The sequence below is a fragment of the Lepeophtheirus salmonis genome, chromosome 14 (genome assembly GCF_016086655.4).
Source record: "Lepeophtheirus salmonis chromosome 14, UVic_Lsal_1.4, whole genome shotgun sequence".
In the NCBI taxonomy this organism is placed as follows: Eukaryota; Metazoa; Arthropoda; class Copepoda; order Siphonostomatoida; family Caligidae; genus Lepeophtheirus; species Lepeophtheirus salmonis.
In genome coordinates this window covers 4,078,388-4,106,020 of record NC_052144.2, presented here as the reverse complement: position 1 = coordinate 4,106,020, position 27,633 = coordinate 4,078,388, and the positions used below count along the sequence as shown (strand labels likewise).

The 27,633-nt window shown below is 31.5% G+C and overlaps 1 protein-coding gene across 2 annotated transcripts in view; it reads left to right on the top strand.

Moving 5' to 3' along the window:
- The first annotated feature begins 1,846 nt into the window (after positions 1 to 1,846).
- The window catches only part of LOC121128922 (uncharacterized), a 98,147-nt gene continuing 72,360 nt past the window's right edge, over positions 1,847 to 27,633 (top strand). Inside the window, exon 1 of one of the 2 annotated variants that reach the window (XM_040724531.2) lies at positions 1,847 to 2,481. In XM_040724531.2, the coding sequence (XP_040580465.1) occupies positions 2,044 to 2,481 (438 nt within the window). In that variant the 5' untranslated portion in view covers positions 1,847 to 2,043. The remainder of the gene's footprint in view (positions 2,482 to 27,633) is intronic. The other variant, XM_040724532.2, reaches the window with a different exon arrangement.

Sequence of the window (27,633 nt, the reverse complement as noted above, 5' to 3'; positions counted from 1 at the left end):
AAATTTCAAAAATGCACAGCTAATTAAAAAATTTGATATTTCTGAAAAAAAAATTACATATGAAACTTTTTTATTTTTTAAGTTTCAAAAATTATACAGCTGTTTACAATTAATTTGAAAAATTAAATTTCAAATATGAAGTTTTTTAGCAAAAAAAAAAATTAAAATCCTTAGATATTCACAGAAAATTTAACTTTTCGGTGAAAATTGGAAGAATTAATTTACTTGGATAATTGGATATTTGTGGGAGGAGCTATAGGCTCTCGACCCCATCCCCTGCAGATGGATAAATTGAAGATGATGTCACCGGTTCATATGGATGAAGACATCTTTTAGAAAGGTTTATCTATGGAACGTATTTTGTATTCAATTGTGACGCATCCTTAAGATTTGGGATAATTATGTTAAATCTATAAATAGTGATGTAAGTCTTATGAATTTTCGGTAAATATTCGAACTTTCGGATCAAGATCCAAAACCAAAATTTGTCTCAAATTGTCAGAGCATTTTACCCAAAGTTCGTACCTCAATATAATAGGATCCGGATGAAAGTTACATGATTACTGATTACTAATGCCGAAATAATGAATTGCCAAATGTTATTACTAAATTAGAACATATATATTAGAATTATTGTTATCACAACATTGGGGAATAGCCACGTCATGCATCTCTTTATGTAGATGTCGCTAAAAGTACTATTCAAGCTAAATAGAGATGCTACGTTCTTTTTTTAAACTAAGCAATGCTAAAAGTTATTTAAGTTCCATAATAGTAAAAGTACCTCGGATACCGGATTTGGATAATACAAATTTCGTTGGCGAGTACTTCAGATCCAGATCCAAGGCCTCTTCCATTATAATTAAGCAATACTATCAGCTTTTTTAAGATACATAAAAGTTTAATAACCCAAAGCTGTTTCGAATCACAGATCTAGGATGTTTTCAGATAATAAAAACTAACTTTTACCGTACATGAGTACCTCTGATCCGGATACAAGACCTCTTGTCTGAGCCCCAAATCCCTTTTTAATTATTTTTAACGAGACTTATTAATGCTGAGTCATCCATATTCACTACAAGTAGATCCTCCTAATAAAAAAATCTGGCCGCCAATAACTAAACAGTGATTACGATACTGGTTTTTCTCTGTCACTTGTGAACACATACTCTCGCAGTTACACTTTATACTTAGAGGTCCTCAAGAATAAAAGAGTAATGATAAACGCAATGGAAAATAAAAAAACTTACAGGCCTATCTATAAATTACACTCTCTATTGTTGATCGATGTTGAGTTTGTTAATGAAAATAATATAAGAGTTTATTTTTGAAATCCCTTAAACTACTTTAGCTGCTCTTCCCAGACAGTCTCACTAATAAATAGTAGTGCCCTATCTTCAAAAAATTATGTTTCTGTGTAAACGATGACTTCACATATTGTAACCCTCTCAAATATTGAGGGTAACTAGATATAAAAAAAAACCTACTTTCTATGAAAGAACTTGAATGGAAAATCCATTAGGACTCTTATAAAAATGGAAATAAACATGTATTAATGATTCAAATAATATGGGAAATTGCATTCCTTGTACATTGTACTTGTTGATATCAATGTATGAAACAATTAATGGAATTTGTAAAATACCTTGTACATTTTCCCCGATGCATTTTTGGAGCGCGATCCTCAAGAGGATGAGATCTGTGTGTATGTATTGTACACATTGAATATTATGAAAAATTACATTGTATGTACGTTTACATATTCTAAGGTCCCGCAAAGGGAAAAAGGAGCGCTCTTCGTCTAAAGAAACGAATCATATCAACTACTCCTTCTGACAATCCTCTCTCAGTTTCCCTTCGAAGCTATTATTTGACACATCCAATCATAGAAACACGCAAACAGTGATAATACTTGAGCAGAAGACATTGATAAATAAATTGATCCTTCTTGTTGTATCCTTGTTTGAGAGTGAAGTTATGCTCTAATCCTAAGGGGTACCAGAACTCTTCTTCAGCATCAAAACAACAAACCAGGCACACTACATGATGGAGAACTCGGGAGTACTTCGGAAATCTGATAGCGTACAAAACATTCTACACGGATCCTTGTTCTCTGTTTATTCGGACCTTAAAACAAATTCACATTTGAGCAAATCCTGTGTCAATCTCCATGGATCCAAGGGATTTAAATCCCGGATCCCAACTCCTACATTAAAACCACGGCCTCCCATTCCACCTAAACCCACTAATCTAAGCTTATTAGTGCCTAAATATGGAGGACAAAATGTTAGTAGCCTTAAATCACCTCTACGACGAGAAACTTCCTCTCCTCCTAGTCTTGAAACACCTTCTGGACGTTCCACACCCGTTCGGAGGCCTTCCAAAATACCTATGTGGAAAGGAAGTCAGGAATCTCTTTCCTCACTTTCCTCTGTACCATGTTTTAAACCCAAAAAATGGGAATCATGCTCGAATCTTGAGGTAGGATTTTTTTCTATTTTTATTCAAATTATGCTTATCTATAGTGTTGTGTAAGCCTTTATTGATTCTGTCCAGTCTAAGGACTGTTTCAACCAGTCCTTAGAAATGGTCCTTAGGATTGTTTGTTCCTTCAGACCATCAGTATTAGAACTGATTAAAAAAGAATAAATGATGATGACTCACATCATCAAGGGCCGAACTTTTTAAGTTCTAGGACTAATGTGAAGGGCTGAACTGGATAGGACTGCATTTTAGTCTTAAATAAGGCCTGGCACAACATTACTCACCTATGAGTAGAGCAGGGATATTTATGTGCCAAAATATATGTGATAGTTCAAAAATATGCGATTCATGATTCAATGATTTGTAAAACAAAAAATTAATAATTTTTTGACATAATTATGACTATTTGGATGAATAAAGGAGTAGTTTTAGATTATTTTGCTGGGGAAAATGATTATTTTTGTTTTTATAAAATATTTGTACTTTCAGGTGTAATATATGTTTGTAGCATCGTCATAATTGAATGTGCCTACAATTGGTCAACCTTTTTTTTGTTGACTTCTCGATTCTACTTTTCTTTTTATAGCCTCAAACCAAAGATTTTCTCTTGAGTCCATTTCTTCTTTTTTTTTTCTTCTTGAGTAGGTTTTCTCTTTTAGTTATTTTCTACACATTTAATTCAATGAAAAGATAGATAGACTTAATCAGGAATCAAAAATAATAAAATGTCGTTCAAGGAAATTTGATATGCACTAACTCCTGTGATGTTGTACATAATAGAACAAAAATAGATATCTTGAACAAAAGAACGAGAAAATATATTTCGTCTCTCAGTCGGGTGTATCGTTGTTTATGATGATGGTGGTGGTAGTGGTGGAACTACATATGTATTTCACACCTTTGTAGAGCCTCTTAAAACACCGTTATTTGATGAATAACGATCAAAAGCCATTCTCAACATGAAAAAATTTAATTGAAATAATATTTTATTTTATATATACATATGATAAGTAATATTAAAAAAACACACAAATGTGGGAAATTTTTATCTTGATCTAATCGCAAAAATGTATGAAAAAAGTATTTCTTGCATTTATTATTATTTTAAATACAAGGAAATCCAGATTGTCTTACAGTTTTTTGCTTTATCATTTCGTCTCTCTTTGCATCATGCGCCATGTTGCATTTTGAATGTGCTCTGATACAAATTTAGTCAAAATTAGTGCGTGACGTTGAATTGCGACTACAAGCCTTGAAAGTCGATATGGTTAAGGTTCAATCTTTATTGTTTTTTGTTCTAAACGGATCTGGACTGATTATTTGGTGCACACCGTGGTCTGAAATTGTGATCAAAGGGTAATTTTACATTATTGTTCCTTGTGGTACCGATCATGAATCGTTTTCCCGCAAAACAAATTTTACTACAAGACCGTTCCAGACAGAGCTTGCACCAAATTAGTTTGATTGAGAAAAAACATGCCGATCTGATTAATTTCATCTGTTTATTTGTACTTGTTTCAGACCCTAGTCTGTACCACAATATCAGTATCTTTTCTGTTTATAAATATAGTTACTTATGTTGAAACTTGGTCCCAGAACGATAATTCTTTTCAGGGTTCGGTCTGTAGGAATGTTTTCTAGACCAATAGTAGGGCCCAGAGCACTGTCTTACAACGTAGACTGAGAAGTAATTGTATTAATATTTTTACATCATTGTTTATACAGTTGTGGTACTGTTCAAGACAAAGTTATTTTTTCTCTATTTATACCAAATTTTAGTACAAGACCCTCCCAGACCAAACTTGGAACCAATTAGTTGGATTTTTTTAAAAATATGCAAATTTAACAATGTTCTAATTGACTTTCTTATGTACAAATCAATATTATATTTTATCATTGGAAGACATTCTGTATTTGAAATCTACGATTTGGATTTTGGTCAAAGTTTGAGACTGCGGTCTGAACAGATATATCAGTATCTTTTTATCTTAGAGAAATCCCTTATGACCGAATTGAGGGATCAATATAAATAACTACACCGTTTGTAGAGATATAAAGAATATCATTGGATGGGTGGATGGATGGATTCAACAGTTGTTTGAATCAGACCATGTCCTTGTCCCCATACAAAAAAAATAGATGGATTTTTTTATTGATTTACACAATAATAATATATTGTTGGTCTTTTTATTTTCAAGAGAGTGAAAAAATCAATAAATTTAAAAATCCTCTTTCTTTGCTGTACATTTTTCCTAAAAAAATACACCCCAAAACATACGCCCAAAAAGATGAAGAAAATATACCCATAGACAGTTATGGATAGTTTTAATGAGTATGGAGTATACATAGGTACTTTGAGTAGGGATAAATGAACTCCCTCATTGCAAAAGAGGCTTTGATTCAATGAGCTCCCCCCACCCACGGATTTGAGAGAAGATCAATTATCCCACTCTCCTTGGTTGGTGTGTTGCGTCATTGGCATCTCAAAAAAAATAATTGATAGGGTTGTATCGATCGGTAAAAATATACCAAAATGTAGACCGCCCTACAAAATTACAACTAATATATTTTCTTAAAGAACCTCAGTTTACCAATTGAATGTACTTATCAAAAATTATAGTATACTTCATGGAAGAGAATAGCCGTTTGCAGAGGAGGGAAACAGGAGTCCGTACACTTAAAAGTCTCAATTGAGTTTCAAGTCGTTGAAAGTTTTCATGGAGTCCTCAGACTTCTTTGAAGCTCATTACAAATCCATAATTATACATATTGATGTTACTGTACGAACAAGCCGTTTGGGTCCAAGTTGAGTCGCGAGTCTTCCCTATCCAGTGCAAGTCCAAACTTCTGACTTTCTGGCATTATTCATCATTTAAGCCTAATTAAACTGTTTATTTCCATTATGAAAATGGATGGATAATGACGTCATTTAGCAATGATTATTATATGGGAAGAGGGATTTTGGGTCGGATTCGGACACGTCTTTAAGATTTAGAATAGTCCTGGACGGTACGTGATCGCTACATCCCTAGAATTTGTGAATTATTATCCTTCTTCCCTCATAATGATTATATTCTTTTTTCTCCCAAAACAAATTCCTGATTTTTTTAAAGGCATAATAACCAGTTTCCCATCATCGTGGTCAAATAATCTCCTCTTTACTTCTTCCTCAATATGATGATGGTTACTTTCCATTTTTGTATAGATATGTATTGCAATGGCCTGGTAGGGGTTTCACTATTTTTCTATCAAGTGCCATAAAAAAATGCAAAGTTGCCGATTTTTTTCCTCCTTTTTTTTTTTTGTTCCTCTCAATTATAGATATGTATAATAGTTTTCAAACACTTTCGCTTTTTGTTTCAAAGGATTGAAGCTAGGAAGTATGTAACTGACTAAATAACTGTAATGCGCTCAATATATATGTATAGGAAACGTCCAATCTGTGCACACAAAAAGAATCAAAAAGGAAAACAGTTAAAATAAGCCTCAATTATGAATGAATGGCACATTTTATACTACACACAATATGTTACTATATAAATAAAGAGAGAAAGAAATGCGTCACAAGGATATTTTCAACTCCTCATTTTGAGCAGAGGTTTCTCTATGACTTCATTTCTTCCTAGCTAATTATAGGCAAAATATGTCATTCTATTAAACTGCTCTATAAAATTTGCACAAGTGAGGCAATGAAGAGCTCTCTTTTAAATCATTGTTACAACACTTATATTAATGTATATATATATATATGAGTCCTCAATATAAAAACAATATCGAACAAAAATCAAGAACAGGAGGAAATCCCAATTTATCTATTTGCCTCCTAGATGTACAATCTACAATTATATATTTCCTGCACGTATTTGAGTCAATTATATACTTTGTATAAACATTTTTGGGAAGACTTGAGATTAAGTATGAATTATAGTTTAAAAACCACTATTTGATTTAAAAGACATGGTTTTTCAAGAAGGCATCTCAATTTTTCAATTTTTTTATTGTGAAAATTCATGTTGACTACTTAAGTAGTAGTTCAGTTTTTGACGCACACAAAGGGTTAATAAAAATAATTTGTTCATCAAAAATGACGAATATTCGTCAAAGACTTCAATTGTAATCCACGCTCAGTTTTGAGAAAAATTATTATAGCTTGTTTTTGTGTTGACGAGTCACATGCTATGTAACTCCAAATTCCGTCTAGATATTTTAGAACATTTATGTAGTCAACAACAATCCATGGAGGTTGCGTAGTTCGATATAGAGTCATATACAATTATACTCAAGACAAAAATAGACAGCTATTCATCAGGTGATATTTATTTCCCAGCTTGGTGTATAGCCTAGGTCTATGAGCTAAGGTATGTGTAGTAGAAAATAAAAGACTATTCGAATGTCGTTACTGGGGTAAGAAGTTCGTAATTTATGTTTTAATAAAATCGTGTTCAATATTGATAAAGAAAGTATTAAGCAGAATATTCTTTTTTGGGAGATAAATACATTTAAATCATTTTTTATCTTGATAATACTACAAATTTAAAATATATTCTGATATTCCCCACTTTTACAAAGAATATTACAACACTAAGTACTTATTATGTATTAGTGTTGAAAATAGGGATGAATGGATTAATCTACAACTATGTACAATGTAGTTTTATTGAATCACACAACCTTGCGTCAATTATTGAATAATAATTTCATATGGACTAGCAACTTATTTTGAGGCCTTTTCCTGTTACTTTTTAAAGAAAAACTTGCAAGATATAAAGAATAACAATTCATTTATAAAAACCATCCAACCGAATTTTAAATGTTACCATTCAAAATCGAATTTCTCTTTGGAATGGGTGTTTCTACGCAACTGCAATCCCGACCAAACTTATTTAAATGATCAAATTACATAGTTTGGTCCATTAAAAATTATAATGCTGTCAGTATACTGAATCCAGCCCCGAATTTGATCCTTATTTAAGAAAACAAAACTTTAAAATAATTATTTCATTATATATAGTGAGTCCCTTCAGTCCACCTCCTGTGGATGCCTCTTTAATGGTTTCAGATGGATTTACATAGGAATTCGAGATGGAAACTCAACACCAGTACATATTAGTGTTGTTTGGTATACCGGTGTTATAGTTGTACTGAGGGTTTGACGCATTTAGAACGATACCATACTAAATTGATATTAGATCCCCTACATTCAGTGTTATTATGCGATACAAAATTGTTCCAACAAACACGTAGTAGCCCTCCAAAATTTCTGAGCTTGAAAATGTACATTTAGAAACATTTGTGGAATGTAAATTTATTTTGAGAGCTAATCAAGTTACTGAGCTAACCCCTCCCACAATCCCGAACGAACGTCAGGGGCACCCGCAGGGGGTGGGCTGGAACTATTGTACAGGAAAGGGTACAAAAGTATAGTCATCCTGTAAACACTAAATTGTTATGTATGAACTTGAAGAATAGTTTTTTAAAGGTTAAACTAACTCTACATATACAAGGACTCTTCTAAAAATAGGTTTATTCACTTCATATATGAAAAATTGACCTCTAAATGAAAAATCGTTTCAAATTGCTGCAGTATGTTATAATTAATATTAATTAATTGTGTCATGATGTTTTTCATCAGTGCAAAGCTGTTGCATTAACAAGGATTCAAATGAAGGACAAAAGAGGCCTGCCAGTATTTTTTTGTTGTATACTTACATAATCCTTGCGGATATATGTGTGTGTCTAACAACCGTCAAAGAGAACGAAAGAAAAACACCAAAATTTAACAGTCGATAAATTTGGGTATTCTTTTATTTTATATTATTATAGGTATATGCAGATACTTACTAGCTTACTTATTTATATGTATAATAATGGGTTCCTCACCCTGTTAAGGTAATTATAAAAATTTCTCTTTTTTTTCTTCTTCTTAAAAAATAACAGCCATGAATCTCAAGGATGAATACCTAATAAAAACGTATATATTTTTTAACCTTTTTTCTCTTTCTCCCTTTCTATCTCTTTTTTAAAATGAGAGATGAAGTCGTCTCAAAAAGAGAAGTAGTTGATTTGCAACGTGGGTAGTCTAAATACATTTGTAAGGATATCACTTTGAATGATAATACTATTTAATATAAAATATAAGGTGTACAAATGTTACTTACATAGAGGCCCCATGTAAAAATTCTTTTCGGAATGTGGCATTTTTTTATAGTAATTCCTTTACACAACAAGCTACAGACTATCACACCACCTATGGATAATATCTATATTTGTTAATTTGATCATGCACTATTGAATTAGTTTATACAAACTTTTAAGCATACTTCATGCATGATAATAGTTTGGGACTACTCTTGATCTATCCCTAATTTAAGTATTGATTATTCTTATAAATGTTGGGTCCAAGACGGTCAATATTGATTTATGATGGCTGATATTTTTTTTATCATTATGTAAAAAAGTCATTTTCTTGGAGACTGCTTTTTCGAACTTGTCCTTCATATTTCGGATGGAGCATCATCATTTTTGAGACCGATCCATCACCATTATTTTCATGCTTACAAGGCTTGAGTGTATAATTTTTATAAGACCAAACTAATTCGTTCAAAGATCGGTCTCGACCGATCTTTTTTCGATATAAAATAATTACTCCAAAGTTACAAACTGTGATCTGGATCGATATATAAAGGTCAAAATCACTTAATTGATGTTTTTCATATATATCGGATCGAGTTTCAACACTATGTTGCACTAAGTACAAAAAAGTAAGTGACTAATGAGCATCCAGAAAAACTTTTTGGTAGACATTACAAGCATAGCTTAGACCTTAGATATAAGGATAGGAAAGGACGAAGAAAAAGTGGACCCTCAACGTCAAAGAAAAGAAGTTGATTCATTCAATGAATTGTTGTTGACATTATATGTCATATATATGGAAGACAGAGAAAAGTTGCAAAGGGCCCTTTCCCTTGAACATCAAAAAAGCTACAGCCTCAAAATTCATATTACAATTGCATAATATGATGCAGATTATTGTCAAATTTGGTTTCAGATATTGAACTGATTTTGAGGGGAGAAAATATATTTTTATCATAATCCGATTTATTTTGAATTGTTTTTGATGTAACGTTTATCATTTGAATTATCGATTATTTTGCTTTTAGTTGATATTTAAGTTCTTCAAAGTTGAGAAGAAATTTAAGATATACGCTGAAACAAGTCTTACACTTGTTTAATGTTCTTTATTAATTTATATAATTGCAAAAAATAGCCTTGACGAGTTTTTATAGAGGGAACTTCTTGGTTTCGTAATCAAGATCAGGGATCTATTATATAAATCTACAACATAATCATATCTTAATCTAGATATAATACATTCTAGAGTCTAGTTATTTATTAATAAAAGAATATTACTCGGTTACATTTTCTTAAATTCTAACTTAAACTCGACTTTTTCATCTGTTTGAACCTTTTACAACTCATATTCAAATTTAATGTGTGGGGGAAATAGTTACGAATAAAATCCCTAAATATGTTTGAATAATAGCATAAATGTGTTGGTATGTTAGGAATTTTTGGAGCAAAAAAATATTAAAAAAATGTATTTAAAAAGAAAAATTCAAAAGTTCATAGTTATTCACAACAAATTTAATTTTTGGAAATATTAAAAAAACGACAAAATTGTGTTCACAAAAAAATTCAAAAATGAGATTTCAAGTATTAACTTTGTTTGAAAAAGAAATCAAAAACAACATATATTTTTCAACAATTAGATTTTTGGAAAAAAATTTCAAAAACTAAATTTCCATTATTAAATTTTTGAAAAAAAAATTCAAAAATTAAATTTTCATTATTAAATTTTTTGAAAAAAAAATCCAAAATCAATGGCTATTCACAAAAATATGATTATTTTGGAAAAAATTTCAAAAATACACAAAAAAAAAAATCGAAAAAAATTTCAAAAATCCACGGCTATTCTCAAAAATATATTTTTTTTTCGAAATTTGGGTTGTTGGATACAGCCCTTCAGCCCACCCCTGTGGACACCCCCAAACTTTGATGTGTCTTAGTCAAACCAATTTTGGATAAGTGATCTAAAAATCCAATGTATTCCAAGTGCCCCCCTGGTTTTCCGTATTTGCTAGAGAATTAAGTATTTTTCATCTTTTATTCTGTGGTGAGATAGAACGATGTTATGATGGCTCTAGGTGATGCTTCATTATCGACAAATGGCTTGACTTGAAAAATACTTATAAAAGTAAAGTATGAAAAGTGAAAATAGTGAATTAACAACTCTTTTTTTTAACCTGCCAAGAAGGTACTACCAAATAAAAATAATGTTACTGTTAGAGGCACTCAAAAGGAAATGTAGATAGTAATGTAATTGGGATTGAAATCAATGAGCTGATGTTCTTTGAGAGTAGGTACAAATAATATACAGGGTGCACAAGGGACCGTTATAAAATAATCATTTATATCCAAATAAATGTGCTTTTATTCATAAATTTAAAAAAACTTATTCATTATAAGGTAAAGTAGTTTAAAGTGTACAACTTTTTTATTTTATACGACCTTTTCCTGCTGTGATAACTGCGGTATACAAGGGCGAAAGGTACTAAAGGCCTTCATCATATTTCCCTTCAGGAATCTTGTCCCAAGTACGGGTTATGTCTTCTTTAAAATCATCTAAATTTGGTTAAAGAGATGAATTGGACAACGTTACGACTAATAAAAGTAGAAAGTACTTTGTAACTCAAGTTTAAACACCCTGTATTTTAAATTCTCTTCGGGGGTTGGAGAAAGTAGTAGGGATTACTTAATGGAGAGCAACTCTACTCTTCTTTATAACACGTAGGTATGCAGACATCCAACACTAATCATATACATAAATACTTAAACGTTTTTCTCACGTAGAAATACTAAATATCTACACGCAATTGGATACGTATTATTATGTATCTGAATAAAATGAATTATCTCAAATCGTCCATGATTGGTTCATAATATACCAAATAAGGAAATTTCAGAGCTATTACTCAGCCCAACTTGGAGTCATGGCCTACTTACTCTTGAGGAATTTAATAAATAATTAGTTTTTTGTGTCCTTTACTAAGCATTAAAACGAATCTTACAACACGAAGCGCTAGTCTTTTTTGGTATACCCCTACGACAGTAGTAGTGTGATGTTTTGAATACAGTATACCAACAAATAAAGATTAAGGAAACTGCTATTTTTTCAGATAAAAAGTTGACTATATCTGTATTTTTCTTATAGTATCCAAAGTATATAAAAACCACCATTTTTGGATATTTATGTAAATAAGTAATTTTGAAACTCCGCATTTTGAGACAATCCACCAGTGTTCGATTAGATCTTTTTTGACAGATCATCCAGGATTTTTAACTTTTTTTTAATTTATCCTTTAATTGATACCTAAAAAATGCAAGAAAAAAATTATTCTATGCGGATATATTAATTCGTGTTTATTAAATACCAAGTATCTTATGTATTAAAGAATTAGTATCTGAGACAACGTTGACTTATAGAGTATTTCTATTAAATCCGAATTTCTTATATCCGGATTGGACTATTTTCTGAATCCACTCTTTTTTTCAATAAAAAATGAGTGCATGTAGTTTTTTACGGTCTTCTTGATTGATACTGGAAATTTGAGTAATCATTACTCGAATGTTTTCATTTGTTTTGATTATTCAAGTTATATTAGTAAAATCGGTTTTTCTTCTGGAGTTTGAGCACAACTTCTAACCAGGTACATATTACAATGATGAAAAAAGAGCTTTCTTCGTTCTTTATTTATGTTTTACCTTTTGTTGCTCATTCGCAAATACTTCCTGGACGAAGGAATAGACTTGCAATGCGCACACCAAATATGTACATACATTTCATTGATGCATTAAAAGATTGGATAATAACAATTGAAATACTTTGTAGAAGCAATCATACAAAATATTAATAAAATTCCTTCCTAATTGTGAAGGATTTAATAGTTAAAGGAATTCGGAGAACAGAAACATCATTTCCTATTAGGATTTCTTGCAACAATTATCTGTTATACCATATAAGTAAAATACAAGTTGCATCCTAAAAACTAGAATTATTTGTGATGAGATGATTGAATATTCCATGGATGTTCGATATATTAATAATGCTGTAGTTTTTGAGAGGATTTTTTTAAAATCTTTATGAAATTTCATCAAACAACTTTAAAGATGAAATATGAAACACTGTTGTATATTGATGGCAAAGAAAAACAGGGATGTTTGAATTCAATCAAATGTCATCTACATAGGTTCTGACAATCCCTATAAAATGGGAAGATTTTTACAATTTATCAATAAGGAACGATAAAAATTGAAAATATGAGAAAAATAAATTTTAATAGATAATGTAATAATTAATTTATTATATTATGAGTGTATAATATATATGATTAATAAACTAAACGTTAGAGAGAGAGATTGTTCATAGACAGTAAAGTTAATTTAATTTTGCAGTCCATTTTGAGAACAAAATACAAAGCAGTATAGTTCAGAGTTTTCCTTAAAATGAATGAAAAATTATCATAAAATTTTATAGTTTATCCCCGTTCCAAGATGGCGGCAATCAGCTTTGCCGACGTCACAAGAAAGTTTTCATTATTATAGGTATGATTAAATCTTTAAATCAAAACAGCGAAACACAACTGTTAGCTGGAGTAGATTTCTGAACGTACGGATATCATTTTTTTAAAACATATGACGCCCCCTCATCATTGCTTGTCATTTTCCCTCATAACGTATCCATCTATTTCTTCTCACGTGGTCTTCCTCGTTCCCACTTGGTTTATAGTTTAGGGTGAGTTATATTAACTATGATGTCACTGGTTGCTATCTATGAGTATGATGTCATTAAGCAAAGTTTAAGCCATGAGACGGTTTTTGCGTCTCATGTCGTTAAGATTAAGGCCGGGCTTGAATGGTATGTCCAATTTTTTACCAAAAATATTTAATTTTTATGGACCTAAGTGTAGAAATGTAGCAATGAGTCATCCTTTTCTCTCGACACACGGTATATAAATGTTGTGTTGTTATGATTACTGCTGTATTGAAATGAAAAAAAAAAAAAAAAAGGAAGTAAAATACGATGAGGCAAAAACATGTCAACCTGACATGTTTTGCCTCTTCCCCTGAAGCAGACTTATATTATATTTTCTAACTGAAAGAAAAAATGTTACAATTTTTTCGTTTCATTTATTTCATTCTTCCATCTCCATGCCAATAATATCACTTCGCATCATGATGATCCCTCATCATTCCATGCTTGATCATTGGACGCACAAAACTTTCAAAAACAGAAAACCAAATACCGTTGAGTTTTCACAATGTTTTTTATGTATATACGAGATGTATCGTATATACGACACCATTAGCTGTCGACTATAATCCGACCCTCATTCCACTCCACTGTGCTCAACGGATGTGACAGAGATCTTGATACAGAGATTTCTTCCTCGCTTGTATTCATGACCGTGACAAACTTCACTTTGTATCTATGTAGGTATTTATAAAAAAATCTAACTGAGATACTCTCCATTTTCTCTCAGATTAAGCACAGGGATGGTTTCATCATGATTGGGGGCTAGATTAATGTACGCAGCGGCTTCTTTCCATCTCATTTTAAAATGGAAGTTTTCAATTTTTTGTTATGGAAAAAAACAATTTTACATCACATTTTTATTTTATATGAAATCCAGAGTCCTATTTTAAATTAAATATGACTCATATTTATACTTTGTTTTTTCAAATGACCTTTTTTGTATTAAACAATATTTTAATGACGTTTGTAGACAAATATCTTACTGGGGCCCTAACTTTGTAGTATCAAATGTTAATATGGATTAATTACCATACAATTAAAGAACCGTCCGCTGTGTTTATCTTCAACATGGGGGTGGTGAGATTTTTGGAGGAATTTACGATTTTTTCTTTAATTTTAAAACAATTTATTTTTATATATAAAGGACAATTTTGTTTTGGGAGGTGACGTTTTTTCGTGGGCCATTTTTTTAAACGGCACAATGGCACTTCAAGTAATGTTTACAATACTCACTTAGTAATGTACTGTTTTAAATGCTTAATTGTCGCAGTACTACAATAGTACCCCTGTACCGAACAGTACTAGTTTGTATGTTGGTCTAAAATTCATATTGAAGAGCGTGTTAGGTCCACTTTCTCTCGGATTGAGTCTCAATTCTGACGGAAGTGTTGTATTTGCAAGTATATAGCTGCACAGTATATTGTTTTCACTATCCCTTTCGGTTGAGCAAGTTGCCCTACCTACTCTTGAATGAAAGTGAAATTGGGCATAATATATACATACCAGTAGTAATATTTTTCAAGGTGTGACCTATTAACCATAAATTTGTGGTGTGAGATTTCTTCGTCTTCATCTTTTTTCGTACACTTTGTATTAAAAAAAAACCATACATTAAGAGATGGCTATCATTATCACCAAAAAATAATATGTATTGATAGAGAAAAGGAATGCCCGGTATTACTTTGCGGTTCGGCGGTATAAACGATATATAATTGTCCACGGTAGAGATTTTAAACAATCCGCAATAGTACCCTGATAAACAGTATTGGTGTCATCAGCAATACTTCTACAGATTCTAGATTGGCGACGTCATCAGAGGAATACCTATAATTAGTGATACCGGAACCATAGGGGTGAATGGACCCCACTTCTATAGATCTCAAGTGTAATATTTCTATAATAAAGTTGTAGGATTCCGAAACTATGACGTCAGCATTATATAATTTGGTCCCCAACTTGCAAATAAATTCCAATACCGCTATCTCAAAGGATGTCCTAGACGAACAGAAAGGATTCGCGGGCAGTATCGGGTACCTCCACCTACGAGGCAGTTGTTCTTAAAGTTAGTTACTACATAGTTAAAAATTCAAAATTGAGAGCGAAGAACTTGCTTATTTTATAAATGTTAACAGCGTAAAAGAAAGTACTGCAATAGGAATTTCGATTAACGAATTTTGACTTATAAATTAGGGATTTAATCCCTCATTGCTATTTTTGGTCCATCAGCTTTTTTTTATTTCAGGTTATTTTTAGGAGGTTTGTCTTCAGAAATTTTCGTTCTACGCAGAATTTTTCCTCATTCTAAGGAATATAATCTCATTTGTATTTAAACTCTAACTTCAGCAGTCAATGAATTATTTGATGGATCAGTCCATATTATACAGAATGCACAAACGGATGCAGTGGTTATTCGTAATTTAGGCTTGGCTCCAAATGAGAGAGAGAGATACAGCAATAAAAGGAAGTTTAAACCACAAAAATAAATGAGATATTATTGCTATCGTTTGGTATTTTGCATTCTTGTCCTTCGCTCAACACTCAACCGCATCATATCGAAGTAAAAAACTCAAAATGAAGAGATGATGTTAACCTTTAAAACCATCTAATTATGATTTAAAGATTGCGCTCAGATCTACACACACTAAAAATATATACATAGATGCTCAACTAGACAACACAAGGCTATTCCAAATAAAGTAACACATTTTTGTTAAAAGGAAAAAGTATAGGGTGGCCTATGTTAATTTTCGGCGCTTTTTTAAAGTTATTTATTAAAATTGATGGTATCCTTCAATTTTTTAGACTATCAGCTTTCAAATGATATATAACATGTTCCAGTTGAAGTAAAGATGTTGGCATCAACCTAAAGAAGACAACTTGTAGTTGATTTGGTCAAATAAAGGACATTACACTTTTCGACCAAACAAGTATCCCGAAGAATTGTATTGAGTTGGATGTTTTGGTCTATATACACTAGTCACATCACTGTGGGATGAGTCCAGCTGTATAATTGTATATGACCAGCGTTCATTTAAAGCTTTAAAAAAAGGAATATAAATAGTTATGTTACATCACTTGTATGGTTGTAGAGAAGAAATTGACACGATGTTTACGTATACCTATAATTTGAATGGGCACACCCAATGTATACATACATATCTCCATATTGTACATACAATACCATTATAATAATTCATAAATTATGACTTAATTGTGGGTGAAAGTTGACTCTTTGTCACGGGAAGGATAAATAGATATTAGCATTATTAGGTCCTCTGTATTGTCAGGCTAGCATTTGTTACGGTTGATGTGGAGGGGATATGCACGTAGACAAATAAATAGTTTGATTAGGTGGTGTATGTCCATCACCTATTGACCCTGTAGGTATGTAAAGTTATGTGTTTCATTTTGTCCTAGATTTATACATCGGTAGACTTGATGGACATGTTATCAAATGCTTACTATATATGGGTTGTAAGAGGGTGGTCGGAAAAGTTTCCAACATCAACGGGAAGATACCAAGCAAAAAAAAATTTAGTCACATATATCTAACATCTGTTGGCATTCATTTTGTAGGCGGGGTTGTTATCTAACAGTCGTTCGATGTCCTAGTTTTTGTGAAAATGGACTAAATCAAGTATTGCTCTAAAAAAACAGTCCAAAAAGTGGATTGAAAAGATTTTTGTCCATTGAAGAGGTAATTACCTTCGTGAACAATTATTTTGCAGAGAAAAATACCGAGTACCCTTGGGGCGTGTTTCAGATATGGAAGCATCGGAGAAGTAGAAGTGTGTAGAGTCACATGGAGACTATGTTGAAATAAAAATTCAGACATAATGTATTCTATCTTTGTTAGGTCGGAAACTTTTCATATCAATCTCTTAAATTAAAAAAACATTTTTCTTTCATTCTTTGTTCCTCCGTTTTGAATATTGATGGCTTTCTACGAACTAAGTATTTACTCAGCTATACATATGCTGTTGACTGTCCCACAAAGGGAGTAATATTTGTATCCCCTTGCACAAAAGCACATTTTCTGCGTGGGACAATAATAAAAAAACTGACTTTGGCAAAGTTTGAAGCCTCCTAGAACATTTTAGTATGAAAAAAGTTGTAGTTTAGGGTCAAAATTCGCCATTTTTAGGCCTCTTGTACGGTCTTAAATATGATATTATGAGTAAAAATTGTACTTTTCATGTTCCTGAGTATTTGGTTTATCATGTGAAAAGGTTCTGCACCTTTTTGAATATTTTAAAGGACCCAAGATGTTCTCAATGGTCTGCGGTTTCCCTGTTTTATCAAACATAAAAAAAGATTATGTTCATAGAGGGGGGAAAAATATGATAATGGTAAAGGGAGCGACTTCCTGTGGTTACATTTTTCAAACCTTCAGTGTGACCATGTTAATTTTCGGTTTCTAACATTTTTACACTCGGGTAGATCATATAACTTTCATCTATGATAATGTTCCGCTTTTTTATTCAACAACTACAGTTCTTTAACAAGGGTTATATTTTGAGTATTGATACATTTCTACGCATTACCCTAGGCATAAATATGACCAGTGCAACCACTACAACTAGATATGTTGTAATAAGAAAATCCTTCTCTTTCCTTATTTTTTTGGCATCTTCCCAATAGTAAAAAACATTTTACATTATTTATTTCATAGATTTAATTTCAAAGGGTCAGATGTAAAACCCACCATGGCGTACTATTAACCATAAAAAATATAATTTAAAAATATGTACGTAATCTCACTTTGTATGTCTATATAGTAATACGTTCTCTTCAAGAAGGTAAAGAAACCATCTGTCAGATGAACTAAGAAATTTATTATTACATAGAGGGCTTCATAATAGCCAATGGCTAATGTTTTTATGATATTACGAAATATGTACATAATGTGTTCATGTAATAGATGTGTTTATTAAAGTTGAGTACCTAATACTAAATATGATGTGATGAGGATGTTTGATTGACGGATACATGTAGAAGGACGACTTTTTATTCACTTAATCTCTCTCTTCTAGACTCAGAGAACCATACTTTGAATTATAAATCCTTAACATTTTCGGTATATAAAAAAAGAAATCCGAAAATAACATGATAGTCATCTCTATTTGAATAATATTTGGGAGAAATACAGCTTAGCTGTCGTGACGTCATGGCAAGCAGCTATATAGGCTTCCGCAGGGGGTGGGCTGGAGAGATTGTAGCTCCCCGCACACGAAAAAAAAAAATTAAGGAATGTATACTTTTGACAAGAATTTTTTAAGTCCGGATGAAAAAATTTTACGCAGCAGAGCATAAGATTTAATTTTTGTGATTTTTTTCTAAAAAATTCTCAAACAAACCTCCCCCCTCTCCCCCCCTCCCAAAAAAAAAAAAAATATATATACAGGTAGTTGCATAAATACGTGTACTATTTGTGGCAAATAATTAAATGCGTAATAAAATTTGTATGACGTACTTTTTTTTTGAGTATTATATAATAGAGAATTTTTTCTGGTATATAATTTAATATAATTACTGAATGTAACCGCCATCAGCTGCTATGACACCCTCCAAGCGCCGCGGAAGGCCTTGCACACATTCATGATGTAATGGTCTTCCATGGCTGCACATTGCTCATTGACGCTGGCCTTCAATAAGTCCAAATTCGGATGGCGGGTAGCACAGGCTTCTTCTCAATTTACCACCACACACTGTAGTCAAGGGGATTCAAATCAGGTGGTTGAGGTAGCCAAATGCTTTTGTGAAGGCCTCCTTCACCTCATCCACATTGATTTTCCGTAGTCTGCTGGTCCGAACACCCTCCTTCAGATCTTTTCCCTCCTTGACAAGCTTCTGGACATTGAACACAGTAGTCCTGGATAGTCCAGTGTCCTTGATTATCTCCTTGACAGACCTACCGGCGCGGAGGAGAGTTGCAACCATATGACGTTTGACCTCGTCATTCATCGTAAACGACTTTGTTTGATGCGAGTAAGAAAAAGAAAAACAAAGCCAAAAGATTTACCGAGTTACTTGTGGTGGAATTTTTTATTTCCGGTCACGGAACCTCGAGATATAAGCGTTTAAAAATTAGTCCGCGTATTTATGCCACTACGGGTATATATAATCCTGTAAACACCCCTAAGCTATGAGAAAGAAAATTGACACAAATTCTACCCTTTATCTAGTAAGTACATCGATATAAATTATCGTATTCTCAATCCTTATTTTCACTCCAAGTCCAAAAAGGACTTATGACTTGTGATGCAAATCAGTTGCATATGTAAGCTCTCTTTTTTTTTTTTTTTTTTTTTTTTTTGGAGTCGGCAAACTGAAGAGTGAATATCCTTTTACTAAGCTGTTATCATTAAAAATATAAAAAAGGAAGGGTGAATTTCCTTTTCTCCTATATACAAGCTATCATTGACACATACGAAACTGGATTTAACATTTGAGTGTGCTCCTAAAAGACATAGAGTAATCCTGAGAATGTTGTTGCTGAGTTATAATTGTAAGTCCTTAGAGTAAAATTCATGTCTATTTTTTTGCTTGTTACTGAGTGGGGTTTGTGTTGATTTCCTTGCTCTTACACCTACTCACTGCTAATCTAATAAAACGTTATGAAATCTTCTCCAAAACCTTCTTCAAATTGTCAGAGTAACCGTTTTGATTTTTGTTTTTTTCATTCTGAAAATATATAGGATTTACAACTCTAAACATACTCATAAAAATAAATGAGATAAATGGGTTGATAAGGAACAAATCTACTATTTCTCATATTATACAAATATGACTATCTATTCTCAACATTAATGTGTACACACTTGTATATAAATTATAAACACACTATCTGATAAAATTTAATTCTATATATTAATAATTATATGAATTTTAATGGAGGAACAAAATAAACTAACTCTCTTTTTCCTGATTTCTAAAAGAATAATGACTTTAAATTCACTATATTCGTTTACAAAAAGAGGGTTCAAACGGCTTATTAATATAATATTTTGTCTATATAATATCTATGAAATAATGGTTTTGTTTCTGGTTCGAACTCATTAGATAGTGAGATTTTGATATTATGCATTGTAATTTTGGGGGTGAATCCCATATTTATTTCAACAGAAAATTACCATTGAATGTTCTTTATAGTAATAAACATAACATATTTTGATTTCTAAATTCAAAGGAAAAATCAATTTAAACCCAAAAAAAAACAATAAGGACGTATAAACCTCATTTAATTATAAATTAAGACAAAATGGCTTTCAAATGAAGTGGTTTAAGGCAAAATGTCCTGAGGCATAATAGTTTAAGACAATAGTACCTAGCACCCGAGAATCCAACTTTATAATGCCCTTCTCGTTGAAGCCTTTGTCCTTATTGACAAAAAACTTGGATGACCAATTTCAACAGGTCTCTATTGAGGCCAAATTTGTCAAGAATAGGTGGCTGTCCCTTGGTACCCAATTCAGACTGTAGTGTGGATAAATAAGAGCTTTTAATCCGAGCTCCCGAAGCTTCTAGGGCGTCATAAAGATGTGTGCGGCCTGGTTTGTCTTGATGATGTCTTGTTATCTCCTATTCACCAATACTGGCTGCTACTGTTCAAATACCAGCTTCAAACGGTGGAAATGTTCGCTATATAGGACACTATTGTTGTGAAAATTTACAATCACTCTTGTGCAACACGAATCAAAAGAGTATAGGCCCCGTATACATCGTCAATTGTCTTTGTCGCTTTAGATCCACTTTTCCCTTTCAGCTATAAAAAATGTAAAATTTGGCGAATTTCTTCCTTTGAGACCTCGATCTCCCACACGCATCAAAACATTAGAGTATATCCTCACACCTTTACAACGCTTATTGTATGATCCAATATGACCAATAATGAACATGATATACTTTGTTTTAAAAAAAAGTTAGGAAATACGAAATTACATTTTCCCCAACCTATTATTAACATGTAAAAAAGTTAATTGAACATTTCTCATTTGGTTCTTGATTTTTGTTCAATATTGTTTTTATGCAAACTCCTCACCAAATATGTAGAGGATTATATACATTTTAATTGTCTTTACTGTTACTATTTTTTATTGATAATTAAAATATTAATGGAGTTGTGTACAATATATAGATAATATATTATATCAGTATAATTTTAATTAGAGAAAGAAATATCAAATTTTGAAAAAGGAATTTTTATGGGTTTTATATTTTTGGGTATTGATTTAATTTTGACTCACTTATTTGTTTTACCTATAAATACAATATTATGATGGTTATAATGTATATAAGTACATATTATTTATTTTAAATTGATGGTATAAAAATGAATTTATAGTCTGGATTATAAATCACGATTTGCGGATTTTAAGGTTTTTTATTAATGTTCTGATATTTTGGGTAGAGAATTATGATATGATTCAAAATTTAATCATGAACCACGTTTTTTTATTGACCTAAAATGAATATGGATAGAACTGTACATCCTAAGCATTTTTGGTTATACAATAGACCACCAAAAATGAACATTGTAACGCTGACAATATATATCATGTTTTAACCGTCATGACGTTATATTTTATTAGCTACAAGCATCCTTGAGAAGAGAAAAATAATCATAAATCCCAGTTTTTACATAGTAATGACATAGGCAGCAATTACTTCGTTGTGGAACCTCAATTATACTGTGAGACCATGAGGGAATAAGATCTGACTTTATGCAAAAATATAAGAAATTGAAAATTATCATGGTTAGCCCAACAATTTAGAGGATAGCATCTTAGAATTAACGCCGTGTCATTAGATCGGGCACTGGTGTGGTCTCTTGTACACTAACCAATGCTACATTGGCTGTATTTGTTGTTGTTTTTTGCCGGCAGGCTGATCGACTTTCTCAGAAGAAGAAGCAAGACAGGAAGAAGGAGATGATCAACAAATAAGAGTAGCTATGATGCATACATCTGTGGGTTAATGGAAGTTGTGAGTCGGAAGGAATTCCGGCAGGCTGGCATTCATATTTCCAGCACAATGGTATGTCGTATTGAGACAGAATAGTCCATACCAAAAGAGATGCTGTGTTGCAAATGAAACTAGGTACTGGCATTCCTTGGCTGCAAGTAGCTATGGACGGAAAGAAATAAACACAAAATCCCCTCTGTATAAAGCAGAGATTACTCCAATGTCGATCCGCAATTATCTCTAAGTCCAAGCGGGCTTATTACTTCCCAAAAAATCATCAGTGTTAATCTACGTCATTCTGAGTACTGACACTCTTGTTTTCACTTTAACATTGATTGAATTGATCTTGTTAAGAAATAAAGAATAATGATAACAGCTCCTAGGAATATAAATGCTGCTCAGATTACCAACAACAAAAGTAACATATGCAAAGGGTATACAAATCAAAATTCAAGGATTTACATTAGTTGTTTTTTTTTTGTATCGTCAGGAATGTGGAATATGAATCCATGACTAACGATACAGTCTTCCTGAATTCACCCTTTTTAACTGAATTAGCAGAATAAATTCCGAGAGGGGAAGAAAGAATTGCAAATGGTATAAGGGAAAATGATAGGTAGCCACGTCATCGCTATTCCTATCATACCAAGCTACATTTTTTAACAGAAAAAGATATCAGTACGACTAGGAATCTACTCAAGTCAATTTGTTTTACGGCTTTAAGCTATGAATTCCCTCTGCCTATTATAGAAGGGAGATCATGAAATTAAATTTCTTTCGTTTTGTGTTTTCTAAAAGGTCATTTAACAAACAAAATATAAAAAATATATATTTAAAAAGAAAAATAGGTTATTCCAAATTTGAAATGATTATTATTCATTTACATAAATTATAAGGGTTCAAAAAGAGTACAGCAGTCAATGTTTTTTAGATATGTAACTGGGCAACCCATTTTCCTAGTTTTATTTTAACTTCGAGTTTTTTTTTTTGTTTTTTTTTACGAATTTATGATTTTAATCATGTAACTACATATGGAAAAAATCAGCAAATATTTGCACAATTCCTTAAATTATAAATACGAAACGGAATGTGATTTTTACGTATACATTTTTTTTTATTTAATTCGATATTTGTCCGAATGAAAGCATCTTCACAAATAGTAAAAAAATATTTCCTTAATCCAAAAATATTTATTTAGGTATTTAAATCGTCAAACGTTGATCAAAAGGTATTTCAATTCATATACATAGTATGTGTATAAAGCATTTCTTCTCAAACTTTTCATCCATAGACGTTTTAATATATTTATTTGTATTGTAACACATGGCCCCAACTTTGAAACACCCGAATATTTGTATACAGCCAACATAATACTTATATCCCTTTTTTAGTTAGAACTATAGCCATGTAAAATAATTTTGGTAGTGCGATTCCAACTTTTTTCCTTCAACGATAGGCTACTTTTCATATCGTGTCATAGACTCCTTGGTAAGGGTTTACCGAAGGTAGAAGATGTATTGGGCTAGGCACATTAATTGCAATCTCTTTCATGCATTCATAACCAGCGGACATAGCTAGAACACCTTTGAATAGGCGACTTAGATCAGGGCCGTGACTAATTTATTTTTGACTTACTGTTTTTGTTTTTTATAAATCCCAAAGTCGAAAAAAAATCAAGGAAAGTGAAAAAAGATCATTTGATAAGTAACTTTTTTTTTAAATGAAAATTATGTTAAAAAGAGGAAAAATTTGTCTGAATACCCTTAAATATTTATAGAAAAAAAACTTACCTCTTGTTGTTGACTTGGGCAGTTGAGTGTAATAAGTTAATCTGTTTATATATTTTATTTTTTTTGTCTAAAATACTACATAAAACACTTAAAAACAACCAAAGTAGACCAAAAGCTACAAGCACAGTCTTACAATGGTTTAAACAACCCCACTAAACAATAACGTCAAATATCGCTTTGTCACATAGTGATATTAAGCACGAACTGTATTTTGTGTACAAAAGTCACAGTGGTCGGGTTGCATCTCAAAGTTTTTCTCAAATGCAAAGTTTTTTAAGCATTTTGTTTTAAACTTCTTATTATGAGGTGATTAAGTTCGGGGGTTCTACTCTACAAGTATTGTGCTTCACTTTGAGAAATAGTTGTATAAATGCTTGCTTGAATTGGAAAGGGAGATAACGTTTAACCTCTTGAGTGAATATCATATTATTGATCTTTGATCCTTAGTTGTCTCTTATGTAAGATATCTAAGTATATACTAAGATACCTACACTCTATGTCAACACTCTACAGTGACTTGTTCTTTCTCTGTTTTTTGAGAAAATTATTAGTAATTTTTATTATTGATGGATATGTGTTATATAAGTATATATAGATGGTCATTCAACAGAAAAACAGGCTATAATGCTGTATATTTTTATAAATTGAGTATGCATGACAAGTGTACTCTTAATTAAAACAACTAACATTCATTTTGATCAACAAACTATTTGGATCAACCCTTTAAAGACATCGTAAATCGCACTTAAAGTAGCAAAAAGATTGTCACATTTACAGATGATACGTTTATAAAAGGGGACATTGTCGAAGCCGAATACGGTTTCATAAAACAAATGAAGACTTTAAATTATGTGTCACATTCTTGGGTACTTCAAAATACCCCTGAAATTTGAATAAAAAGACTTTAATTACCCTAAATATGTCTATATTATATGTATAGATGAAAAAAATTAAATAGGACATTTCTCATTTTGTTCTTGATTTTTGTTCAAGATTATTTTTGTGCTACGCAGCGCATGCGTATGCATATAATGGATGTTTTAAGTCATGAATACATGTTTTATTAATAAATAATCCACGTGTGGTCTATGGCTTTAAAATGGTTCTGTTAATGGTTTTAGAGATTTAAATATATACACCATATACATACGTATAGGGAGGAAAAAGGAAAAATTATATGTAATCCAAATTTGATTCCCTGGTTATCGAGATAGATGATGATGATGATGATACGGGATCATTAAATGACTCTGCTGATGGTTATGTGAACTAAAATTGGAATCCATGTATGTACGTGCTTAGATTCTGTTTCTCATCTCTTAATCATCATCATCATCTATTTGGTAAGATGACAAAAATCCAAATAATGGATAAAAATTACATAGTGTGTGCCCTGAGAAGTGTTACATAAATGTCAAGGATGCCTCCACACAAATTTATCTATTGTTCATAGCTAGGACATAATATTAACATTATGTAGACACAATGCACAACATAATATTTTGTTCATCAAGTACATATTTTGTGTGTTAACATTAAAAAAAAGTTAAAAAAAAGGAAAAAATCCAATTTTTATATATTTTATATACACAAACAATCGTATATTTCATAGCCATATTTGAATCAATTATAGTGTTTGTATTCAAATTTATGGGATATCATAAGACACATTGATATATATAAAAAATCAAAAATTCACAGCTGTTTACGGAAAAATAAATTTCAAAAATTGAATTTCTAATATAAACATTTTTGAAAAAAAATTCAAATATTTGATTTTTATGGATAAAAAAAATCAAAATCCATAGCTATTCACAGAAAATTAAGTTTTTCCAAAAAAGTTGAAAAATTTAATTAAATTTTTTGAAGAACGAACTTAAATACTTAATTTTCTAGTAAAAAGCAGAAATTCCTTAATTCAGGGGTGGGGCTACAGCCCCTCCAGCCCACCCCCTTAGTAAGCACCTGAAGATGCGTATATTGTCCCCGATTTGGTCATTTCTAATGAGTTTCTTCTAATGTCGGAGATGATAGACTGGATATTTATTCCCTTTAGAATCAAATTACAATCTGAAAATATTTCATTGAATATAAATTATTAAATAGGCAGTGAGTGAACTTAACGACTCTACGCAATAGACTCAATTCAATACAACACTACATTAGATTGTTTCAAAATTGAAGTTATCATATTTCCTGTATTTGTCGATTCATTATTAAAATTCAAAAATGAATAAATGCCTTAACACAAACTAGATATTATATATATATATCAAAACATAATCAGACAAGTGTTTTTAGAACTAAAATGAACATTTTCAAATATCTCCTAATTATAAATATAACTAGATAAAAAAGTTGTACTTATTTAACATTTTATGGGACAAATAAAAATACTTATCATATTATGTTTTGTTATAAAATATTGAACTATCCTATTAAAGTTAAACCTATTAATCAATGATAGATTTTAATAACTGATCGACAAACAAAGGAAATTGGAGTACATTCGTGCTTTGCTCCAACCAAGCATCACAATAACGTAGGGCGTATACTCAACTTCATGAGCATTTTACTTGTAGTTGTAAAAATACTTGTCATATTATTTTTTTATCATATAAAAAATTATCAATATGAATTAAAACGTCTACTCAATTTTGAATTTTAAATATTAGTTGACAAATACAGTTAGTATGAATGTTTCAAGAACACTAGAATGCCATCATCACGAAACAAACATTCATACATAATCCTAACTCGTAAGCACGCATAGGATGATGCCTTAATTGCTTTTCTGCATAATTATGACTATGCAACTTTTTCATTTTTTTCCCGTTTCAAATAACTAGCACAATATATTATTTATTACAAACATCTTAGTCAAAGCAGTAATTACGATAGTGAATGAAGCATGTGAAGTTCACGGATATCAATTCAGTCAAAGAAGAAGGCTCCTCCTAGCCTTTACACTCCTTTATAGATTTCATTTATATTAATAAAAAGAATAAAATCGTTGAGCAGGATATTGTTAAATGCAGAAGGGCTCCACACTTATGAAACGGTTTGGAATCACTGAGCAAATTTCAGTTTAGCTTTATTCGAATCAATCTTTTTTTGTCAAAATCCTCATGCTCTTTTTCTCTAAATTACAGATTACATCCTTAAAAAGGACTAAAGTATTTATGCATTTGAGACAATGAATCGTGGATTTTCAATGTAGTCCAGTGGATTCGATACAAAATCGAGAGTAGTTTGTTTAATTGATACAAATAATTAATATAATGATGGTTTAGTATCATATGTGCTCAATTTTCAAAAATTTCACCAAGAGTTTTTTGGCATATTGAATTAAAGACCATTGGTTAATACAACTGCGTGTAAGAGCAAGGACAGTTAATATTGCCCCTCACTAGGGTTCTGACGTTAGTTTAGAAAAGTTTAAGTTGAAGGAAAGAAAAAGAACAGCTGCTTCGAGTACGAGCATCACTTCTTCAATAGTGTTTATTATTTTTTGTAAACAAC